This window comes from Siniperca chuatsi, linkage group LG7 (genome assembly GCF_020085105.1).
Source record: "Siniperca chuatsi isolate FFG_IHB_CAS linkage group LG7, ASM2008510v1, whole genome shotgun sequence".
NCBI classification, from domain to species: Eukaryota; Metazoa; Chordata; class Actinopteri; order Centrarchiformes; family Sinipercidae; genus Siniperca; species Siniperca chuatsi.
The window spans coordinates 8,225,475-8,235,881 of NC_058048.1; the positions used below are offsets into that span (position 1 = coordinate 8,225,475).

The following is a 10,407-nucleotide window of genomic DNA, read 5'->3' on the forward strand; positions in this document are numbered from 1 at the left end:
AACACTGGTAGGGACACAACAACCCCCTACACCCCGCAAAGATAATGTAAACCAGTTTGCTCAAATATTGGTAGGGACAATTCTGTCCTCACAAAATATTGGTAGGGACATGTCCATTCCGTCCATATGCAAACCTACGCCCTAGCACCTGTGTCTAACATATGGTGTCATTTGCTGGAAGTCACAGAGACACAGAGTCCTCCAGATGTACAAAGCCTGCTGAGACGTAAAATAAACCAATCAAACTCACTTCCTTCTCTCTCTCACACACACACACACACACAGAGTGAGACACTTCAACAGACGGAGGCTGGATGCTTTGACAGCAGGGACACGGCAGCTCTTTATTTTGAGGTCAGTACTTTTATTTAAAATTTGCTGTGGATTTCACATTTTCAGTTCAGCTCAGATTGTGTCGAGCACTTGTGTATGTTTTGATGGAGACCCCATAATATGATTTTTTGGTTTTTGTAAAATCAGCTGAAGTCAGAGTTTCATTATAGATTAGCTAAAATGATTTTTCTTGAAATAACACCCTACATTTTGTCTTTCATCACGAGTTATCTGTTTCAATAAGTTGAATAAAATGGTCGACATGGAGCAGAAAATGGCGCTCTTCCTGTTTTCTGTTGCTCTTACTTACAGTGATCTCCTTCTGTTATCAGCAGAACTCAGAGGAGTAAACACACAATGAAATGTCAAGTAGTTTTGACTGCCTGTTTGCTGCTGCTTTGGACACTGACAGGTAGGCCTATGTCATGCTTTTAGTTTATACTGACATGAAATCATAATGAGCAGAGCCTGTCTTCAAACATCTTACATCAGTTGGGTTTTAAGAAAAAGTACCCTTCAATTATTTTAAAAATAACAATTATATGCCAGTTTCATTAAAGTAAATGTTTTCATGTTTCTTTCCAAATTTCTCCCACAGCATCGGTCAGTTGTCAAAAAGGTAAGACTACTTTAACAGTTAAATGGGGTTGCCTGATGGTAACTACATGCGTGAAATTATGTTTAAATCTGTCTTTATGAATTCAATAATCAGCACATGGTGCAGGTTTATTGTCTTAAATTTGAATGTTCCTTTTTCCTACACAGGATCGGGACTAGGGATAACAGTGAAAGCTGTCTCTGATGGTATTCAGGTGTCCTGTAGTGAAGGTTATAATATTACATCAGACACTGTTAATGATAAATCCTTGGTTTTGCCATACAAAGATGAGAGCACAGGAGAATACAAATGTTCGCCTGTTGTGGGCACTGACGACACTAGTGAAATGCCACCAGCAATCTATGTGAAATTTCGGAGTAAGTTCTGCAGAAAAACTTGTCTTGTATTATGTGATGAAAGCACTCATGTATTTTGTATGTTTTTATGTGGACTTTTGTACTTTTATTACTTGCACTTACAGTGTATTATAAGTACAGTATTTCTTGACAGCAATCATACTTTAATTCTTGAATTGATTCTCAACACACTGGTGTTTGTGTGTGTGTGTCCAGCCTGTGACAACTGCATAAACCTCGACTCGCCTTCGATAGCTGGAATAGTTGTAGGAAACGTGGTGGCAACGACTGTGATAGGAGTGGCTGTCTATCTCATTGCGTCTCAGACTCGGAGTGGTCCAACCATCTCTCACAAGAAAAGTAAAATCAATCAATCAATCTATCTATCTATCTATCTATCTATCTATCTATCTATCTATCTATCTATCTATCTATCTATCTATCTATCTATCTATCTATCTATCTATCTATCTATCTATCTATCTATCTATCTATCTATCTATCTATCTATCTATCTATCTATCTATCTATCTATCTATCTATCTATCTATCTATCTATCTATCTATCTATCGATCGATCGATCGCAGGTATTTCCTGTTTGTATTATGTAAACAATCTTTGAATTTCAGTGATTCCCTCATATTTATTACAGACAGGATGAAAAAACCTGAACATTCATCTCAAGGGCACTACTGACACGCTTGTTTAAAATGCATAGTAATTCATGCATACTTGTTATAGAACGTGATCGGGATTATATATTAAAATGAACTGAGGTCAGTTTTGATTGGTGATTGGTACATTAGTCAGAAAACCTGTGATGAGTAATTAAAGAGAACATAGACTACTAAATAGTACATGTTCAATGATGCAGTATTTTCTGTGTAAATTTGTTAGTTCTGAATAAAAAACAGTATCCTGATTTGAAGTACCAGGAACTACTTTCGGTGTTTTCACAGGAAGTAAAATCAATTGGCAGTGGATGAATACATGATTGTTCTTCTATATACATGGCCGCATTACTGTATACTGAGTTAAAGGATAGGTTCACATTTTTCACATTTGAAACAGGTTTTGGTCGCTGTAATCATTCCTCCTGTTCAATGTAAGTGATGGGGGACAAAATCCACAGTCCTCAGTTTGTGCAAAAATGTATTCTGCAGTTTATCTGTAGCTGATGTGAGGCTTCAGCAGTGAGTCAGTCAGATCAAGTGGATATCTTCCAAAGTTAGTGTGTTAAGTACAAAATTCCCTCAGCACAACCATGTCTATTCGCTGCACACACGTATCCCCTGCATATAGTTAGTGTTACACTTATTAAAAATCAAATATCTTGTTTGTTTAATCCGTACAAAAACTGAAGTGTAAAAATGACACTTAACTTAAATAAAAGTAGAAATATGCATTAGCAGTAAAATGTACTAAAAAAAAAGGCTGTTCCAGTATTAAATAACACAAATACAAATACTCCTAATAACAAATACAATACTCCTAATAACAAAACTTAGTATTAATAATAAATAGTATTAATCAGATTTGTCACTGTCATTTATTTGCCACTTAACTCTGCATGTTGATATTTTTATTTAATATTATCAATACATCTATCCTCAGGCTCTGATAGACAGCATCTTGTTCCAAACGAAGTGAGCAACAGAGCCCCAAACGACCATTACCAGGTAAGCTGAAATGTGAGGGCCTTTCAATTGGCATGTGTGATTATCATATGTAAAAATTAAATGATAAATGACACTTTTTATCTTTGTCCCTTCACTTTCTTTACCCCGCCGTTCATCACCCAGCCTCTGAGACACGGTCAAAAAGACATGTATGATGTGCTGACCAACAGAAAATAGGACGTGGCCCCTCTGCCTGGGACCCCAGCCTCCAGGCTGAAAACATACTCTCCATGTGTCCTTGCAACTCAAACATCTGCAGGAGAGAAAAGTCTGTTATCTGTTCCCAGGGTCATCATCATTTGATCATCATCACTTTCTATGTGTAGCTTGGTGATCATCCCTAATGTAATTTGCTCTGTATTTTACTGTTTTAGCTTAGGACCATGCCTGTAAGATGTTGCTCTTAATAGACCACTCACATAATGAGTGACTTTTTAACCTGTTGCTGTATGTCATAGTTCATTGTTTATCAGCTGTAGTCGCATTTTAATCGACCAGTGTGGTATATTTCATTCATTATCTATGTTTTTTCTTCCCATACTGTAAGTAGGGCTGCTACAACAGCCACTTAATATAATGATTTAAAAATGAAGAATGAAAAACAAAATGGACATTATCATGATGCAAAATTAAACATTGAGGAATAAAAATTGTGCTGTCTTGTCATGTTGGCAGCTATTGCCAGTGGTGGAAAGTAACTAAGTACATTTACTCAAGTACCGTACTTGTTAATTTATACTTCTACCTCAATACATTTCAGAAAATATTGGGCTGTTTAATGCCTTACATTTATTTGACAACTACTTACTTTTCACTTTAATATTTTAATATAGATTCATATTTTACTTGAAAACGCATGATAAGTGTTTAAAAATAATTAAACCAATGTTCCCACTCTGTTTGGTTTGTGACCCCTTATAAAAAGGCAGTGTCTATTTGGGGCCCCTTGCCACATTTCAGATGTCTAAAGAGTTGTTCACAGCTGAGACAATTATTAAGTATTAAACCACTCTCCACCAGTAAACACAGGTGTCACCAAACCAACCAGGACAAAAATCTTAAGGATCATAAGTACATTTTGATGATAATACTGTACTTTTATTTAAGCAGGACTTTAATTCAGGGCTTTTACCTGTAATGGAGTATTTTTACATTGTTGTACTTTAACTTAAGCAAAGGATCAGAATACTTCCTCCACCAGAGATCTATTTCAGTCTGTTGCACCAAAGGTACGAATAGATGAGAATATAGAGACATAGAGAGAGTAGTGATAGAAAGAATTACACAACAAGGGTAAAGAGAAGAGCAGAGAGAAAGGTAAAAAAGACTAAAATAGTAACAAAGAAGTGGAGGTGGAAATGGAGAAGAGGAGGAGGAGAGAAACTCTAGCTGACTTTAGAGGAAGCCTCCCCCTGTCAGATAATAGTTTAAATTCTTTGATCACTGCTCGGAGCCCCCCACGACCAATTTCTGACACTTTCATGCACTCACACACAAGCTCATGTGTTTGGTCTCGCACAACGCAAATGTGTACGTTCGTGCACGGATGTTCACTCACACAACCACATACACTTGTCGAGCAGATGTGTGGGAACGGTTTGACTTAACTCAAGACCATCAGATAGAGGAGCACATTGTATACAACCTCCCCCTTCCCCTCTACCTCTTTGTTTCTTTGTCACACAAACATACAGCAGATGTAAATGAAGATAAGCGAACAGTAAGTGTGGGAGTGTTTCCACTAAACACAACACCTCGGTGCTACATACAGTGTCATAGACTTACCTCTTCTTCATGAAGACTACTAATAATTGATATTACGTGGCGTCATGTTTCCCGCTTTCATTTCCATCAGTACACCTGTGCTCAGTCACTGCTTGGAAAAACGCAGTTGTACAAACACAAGCGCAAAGCATGACACAACATTTCCAATGTGCGCACAATGGATGTAAAATACATGTATATGCATGAGAAATGTCAGATGTTTCCAAAGAGAGGATGGCACGTCAGTCACACAAAAGAGACTCTAGTGATGAAGACATATTGATGGTGATTGTGTGCATGCGGGTGCTACGGATATGAGCTGCGGCTTTGAGACCGCTTCATGAATCGCATACAGTTATATCCGTAGAGGCATCTCAGTTTTGTTTCCAACCATGAAAGAAGAAAATGAGAACAGTGTTGACTGTGGTTTATTTATTAGTGACACATGTTGCGCTCATTACAGTAACAAGAAGATTAACACAGCAGATTAGAATGAAAAAGCAAATAAGAAAACACAGTAAGCAATTTGTGCATAAGCCTAACATTTTACATGTCTGACAAAAATTAGCTGCTCTTTTAACAATATTAGAAGTCAGAATGACTTATGACTGATGACATAAACATAAGGTATATACAGAATACAGGTATGCCAGTATCTCTCTATTTGAAATGACAATACAAGTTATGATTTATATTTATGACATTGTTGTAAATGAGACAGTGCTCAACTTTTTATATTATAGGGTCAGTACACTCATAGTACAATACATACACAGTACATATACTGTATACACTCAGAGGCGACTTTAATAGGTACATCTATACAATCTAATGCAAGCCAATACAACTGTTCTGCCATAAATTGTATCTTTACAAAGCTTATAATGTTACGTTTTTGGTGACATTGTTAAAAATGTGCAAATTTAATTATATCCTATATATTATATTATATTATTGCTGAGGTCATAGTTAAAGGTGGTGTTGTACTGGACTACATTATATTGAGAGGTGTTTGCAATTATTTGTTACAGTTTTTGTTACAATGTTACATACACGAGGGGATCAGAATATTAAAAAACACCTCTCAATATAATGCCGTCCAAAACAGCCCCACCACTAAATATGACCTCAATGCCAGTGTCATAAAAACTGAACCTTATCGGCATCATAAAAGTAGACTTTATGGTGGATCATTGGATTGCGTTAGACTGTACAGGTGTACCTAATGAACTGGACACTCATGCATATTAAACAAACAAACATATTTTCTCACTTAACTCTAATGGTATGTAGTCATGCAGATAGTTTTGGTTTGAATTAATGGACAATAGTTTGTGGTGCTCACAGCATTGAAAGATTACATTTAAAGTCTACAGCAGTAGTTTGCAACCTTTTTTATCTGACGTACCCCGCACAGCCCTATTAGATGGGCTCAAGTACCCCTTCCCTTTGATAGGGATACATGTGATGGCTTTATGCAATTTTTCAATAGTATTTCATTGCAAAGAAAACACAGCAGACATAGCGATCCTGGAATTGTCGATGCTTTTTCTTTTGTTTAGTATTCAGTCAAGTTTGCATTTGATATAGATTATATTATCAAATCATAATTTCAATTTTTTCAAATTAGCTGAGCTATACAACCTTTCCACAGACCCCCTGGTAAATACTGATCTACAGCAACATACAGAAACAATGTCCCCGTTACTCTGAATAATCCACTAAACACATTGTCAACAGTTTTCATGGGGACTATTTCTTCGGAAGAAAGTAGTTTTTCAGTGTAATTTTAAAATACTGTTAGCACTGCAAACTTAATGCCTTTCACCTCTGCTGTGCCGCGGTGGCGGCACGATACCTGGACAAATGAAACCTAAGCTACCGCACCTGGCTAGGTAACACCAGGGGTAAGTGAGAACAATTTGTGTATTTTTGCCGTTTCGGTTAAACAACCCTTTAAATTGAAAAGAGTAAAAGCCAGTGTGTGCATACTGGGAGGAAGATTGATGTTTATGTATGTCTTTTGTGAATGTTTGCCTTCATCCGTACAGCCTTTACACCAGTGACCTGGCGCAGTCAGGTGACTTGTCTCTATCCCATCCTGTTCACGCTAGAGTAAGTATCCTGGGAGAGGGTGCGAGGGTTCAGTTGCTGCCAAAACACCACATGAACAGCGTTAGGTCAATTATAGAAAAATATGTGAAATGTTTTGATTAAGATGGTCGCACTTGGCTTCGACTCGCCTTCGGTAGCTGTAAACTTAGTAAACTTTGTTAGGAAGTAGATTTTCAAATGAAATTTTTTTGATTTACATAAAGGAACAGTTTGACATTTTGGGAAATATAGTTAGTTGCTTTGTTGCTGAGAGTTAGATGAGAAGATTTTTAGATTTTATGATGGGTTACGTGCTGGACTATTTCTTGGCCGGACACAGTGATTCCTGGAGTCTTAAAAAGCTCAACGAGTCGTTTTTACACTTTGGTTTTTGTAAGGATTAAACAAACGATATATAACGTGTTAATTAGTGAGCTTTACAGGCGCTGGTAGGCAGATTTTTTTTAACCTTTGGAGAGAGCCAGGATAACTGTTCCCCTGCTTCCACTCTTTATGCTAAACTAAGCTTCGCTGTGGTATCAATCTTCTCATCTCACTCTCCCAAAGTGTCCTTTAAGTTTTAAAAAAATGGACACATAAAAATTGGTTATTTACAGTTTTTGGTTCAAACATTATTGAAGATTACTTCTGCACTCATTTTAAGTCACTCTGGAGAAACAAATCAATTGAATGTAAATGCAAAAGTAAAATGCATTATTTCATATACAATACCTACATCATAGTCAGGAGATGGGACAGCTGGAGCCCGGCCTCCTGAGCGAGCAGGTGCTACAAGATAATGACAGAAATATGTGTGACCAATCACTTGTGCTGTCAGACTCAGTACTTACTTAGGATGCTTTGTGGTTGATTGTGCATATATACAGACAAATTATGCTTTAAGAGTAAAAATTAAATCCATGCGATGTGTCCACACCCAGGGAGTTTAACACTTTAGAGCCTTAAAAATTACTTGCAAGAGCTGCATCAGCTGCATGAGTACACACACAACCCTATTTAACAGCAGATACGTCTGAAAAATCTGCATGTATCAACACTAAAAGATGTGTAATGCTGTGTTCTTTTGTGATCTGGTTGAATCTTACGTTTGGAAGCGGGAGTAAGTCCAGCTGGGCTTTTCTTCTTGGTGCACCTGTAGATAATCATCATCACAAATGCTGTCCCGACCACGTCCGCAACGATGGCCATCACACACAAAGATGCTTCCAGCTCAAAACAGTTCTCACACACTGGAGGACAAAGAACAGCAGTTGAACAAGTGGAAGCTCAGAAAGGACAACTAACACAGATGGCACATCATGAGAAATAATGATTTTTTACTCACCCTTTCCTTGCACGTAGAAATAATATTTTTTTTGGGAGGCATCATCGCCATATTTACAGTGGTAAGGGCCTTTCTTGCTATTGTCATATTTGAATGTAACTGACTTTCTCGGCATTGGTGAAAAATATGGTAATTCATTATTGTCTTTGTCGAACCAGGTCCCACTGTCTGGACAGGTCATTGTGAAATTTTCCCTCCAGAATGTTACTTCTCCTTAAAACACACAGACAAATATTAAGTTACTTCAGTGTACTCACTTTAGTTTGTCATTTCATCAAGAGCCTTCTTCCCCATTGCTTTTCAGGGAGAAAGAAGGATGATCAGAGAGCTGAGGTGGCTTTCCAAGACTCAACTCATCTTATGCACATCAGAGTCTGGTGGCTTTTCCTTGTGTTACTATGTATTACATCATGCTAATGTCTTACATACACAGAGATTGAAATGTTTCCAATAAGAGTAAACAACAACAAAAAACAACAAAAATATAAGTAGTGATCAAGATAATAAAGAATAAGAATAAGTAAATCAAAAACATCAGAATGAAAGGAGTACACTGTACAGTGGGGTGAAACATTTCAACACAGCAGTTACAGCAGTTAAGGCGTATAACGTAAATACAGGAAATCAGAGAAGTTTCTTGGAAAATGCTCTTAAATGTTATATTTTTTTGTCAGGAAACGTGCAGTTTCCAAATCCAGACCAGTATATTAAAACTTTATGACTTTAAAATATGAAGTAAAATAAAATACAATACAATGCTATATTTACCATTCTCAGCCTTCACGGTAGCTATGCACAGGAGGAGGACAGCGAGCACGGCCCGAACACCCATGCTGTTCATTTTCTTAAAGCGACCTCTGTTTTTTGTACTGTGTTTCTACAGCTTTCTACTCTATAGATCAGATTCGTGAATGTATCCACGACAATATATAAAAAGCATCAAGCTGCCTGTTCAATAAGACAAAAAGATTCAAAGAAGTAAACTTGGTGGTTCTCTCTGTCTCTCTCTCTCTGTCTCTCTCTCTCTCTCTCTCTCTCTCTCTCTCTCTCTCTCTCTCTGTCTCTGTCTCTACACACACACACACACACACATGTTGCACCCCACAGGAAGTGTTTTTTCAAAATGAATTCACGGTTAAACCTCAAGATGAAGTCAAACTGACTGAGTATGGCATATAGAAGTCCTCCTATATTTATTCCTGTTGATATAGAATTTGATTCCTGATCCTGAGTAATGTCTATATTTTTATTATGTATTTATGATTGCATTTTATGTTCTGCTTTGCATCGTGCTTTTAGATTCAAATGTGTTTTATTGCTTTTCAGTATCTTGTATTATTTTATATGTACTCAGGTCTCACTTGAAATGAGATCTTAATCTCAGTGGGATTTACCTGATAAAATAACTACAACAACTACAGGAAAACAGTTTGCATGAGATACTAGTACTGGATATTATATTACAGTAGTAAATGTGAATGTTCATGCTCATTTGTTGTAGTAAAAGTCACCATCATACATATAAACTACTTGCTTTGTGTAAATACTTGCTCTCTCATATTGGGAATATTTAAAGGTAGTAAATGTACTTTATACATTTAGTTAGTGCACTGTGTAATCAATCAGAGCTTTCTTACTTTATGATCTGATTTGGTAATAATGTTTATGCTTATGGTGTTACAGTAAAATGTGTTTGAATGGGTTTTATATGCATTTCCCCATATCTCTACACAGTAGTATACAATAGGGATTGAGTTTGAAAGAATATACAATTCCTTCTGACATAACAGAAGCTTATTGTATAGTAATGAACCCTGACCATAACCCAGTGATTGATGTTGATACTTTTCCTTTTGCATGATTAATATGTGTATATAAACAGTTTATAAAGGTGGCTGTATTAGAAAGTGGTGCCAAATGCTGATTGGTCATTTTACTGCTTCCTTTTTTTCAGCTCATCATTTTATGTCACAGCTCATGAACATACATGTTTGCAAGTTATAAAGCTGATATGTAGCTGTTCATATTTGACAATGTCAAACATACAGGCTAAAAATGTCATGACTATTGAGATTTTTACACCTCTGTGAAGTTAACATAACTGTAAACGCACTTGTCATTTCACAGTCACACGTTTTCACTCAGTAAGATTTAACTCCCAGCGCAAATGAAATATATTGAAATGTCAGCCATAAAAGTTGAGAACTACATATATTCGCCTCTTTGATCTTTCTGAC

At 36.8% G+C, this 10,407-nt stretch overlaps 2 protein-coding genes across 4 annotated transcripts; one reads left to right on the forward strand and one right to left on the reverse strand.

The window, feature by feature from the left end:
• The first annotated feature begins 200 nt into the window (after positions 1 to 200).
• Positions 201 to 3,617, forward strand: LOC122878532 (T-cell surface glycoprotein CD3 delta chain-like). Of its 2 annotated transcripts, none has more exons than XM_044201376.1 (7): positions 201 to 354; positions 669 to 745; positions 932 to 952; positions 1,099 to 1,308; positions 1,504 to 1,647; positions 2,903 to 2,967; positions 3,091 to 3,617. In XM_044201376.1, the coding sequence occupies exons 2-7, from the start codon at positions 691 to 693 to the stop codon at positions 3,142 to 3,144; spliced, it is 549 nt and encodes a 182-aa protein (XP_044057311.1). In that variant the 5' UTR covers positions 201 to 354; positions 669 to 690; the 3' UTR covers positions 3,145 to 3,617. The 2 variants fall into 2 exon arrangements, with proteins under 2 accessions (XP_044057311.1, XP_044057312.1); XM_044201377.1 differs by having other exon boundaries at positions 216 to 354; positions 666 to 745.
• Positions 3,618 to 5,143: 1,526 nt separating this feature from the next.
• On the reverse strand, positions 5,144 to 9,214 carry LOC122878533 (T-cell surface glycoprotein CD3 epsilon chain-like). Of its 2 annotated transcripts, none has more exons than XM_044201379.1 (5): positions 8,939 to 9,214; positions 8,171 to 8,383; positions 7,932 to 8,075; positions 7,558 to 7,614; positions 5,144 to 6,882 (listed from the first exon to the last, which is right to left on the reverse strand). In XM_044201379.1, exons 1-5 carry the CDS (start codon positions 9,009 to 9,011, stop codon positions 6,842 to 6,844), a joined length of 528 nt encoding a protein of 175 aa, XP_044057314.1. In that variant the 5' UTR covers positions 9,012 to 9,214; the 3' UTR covers positions 5,144 to 6,841. The 2 variants fall into 2 exon arrangements, with proteins under 2 accessions (XP_044057314.1, XP_044057313.1); XM_044201378.1 differs by having other exon boundaries at positions 7,562 to 7,614; positions 8,939 to 9,207.
• Positions 9,215 to 10,407: the final 1,193 nt, after the last annotated feature.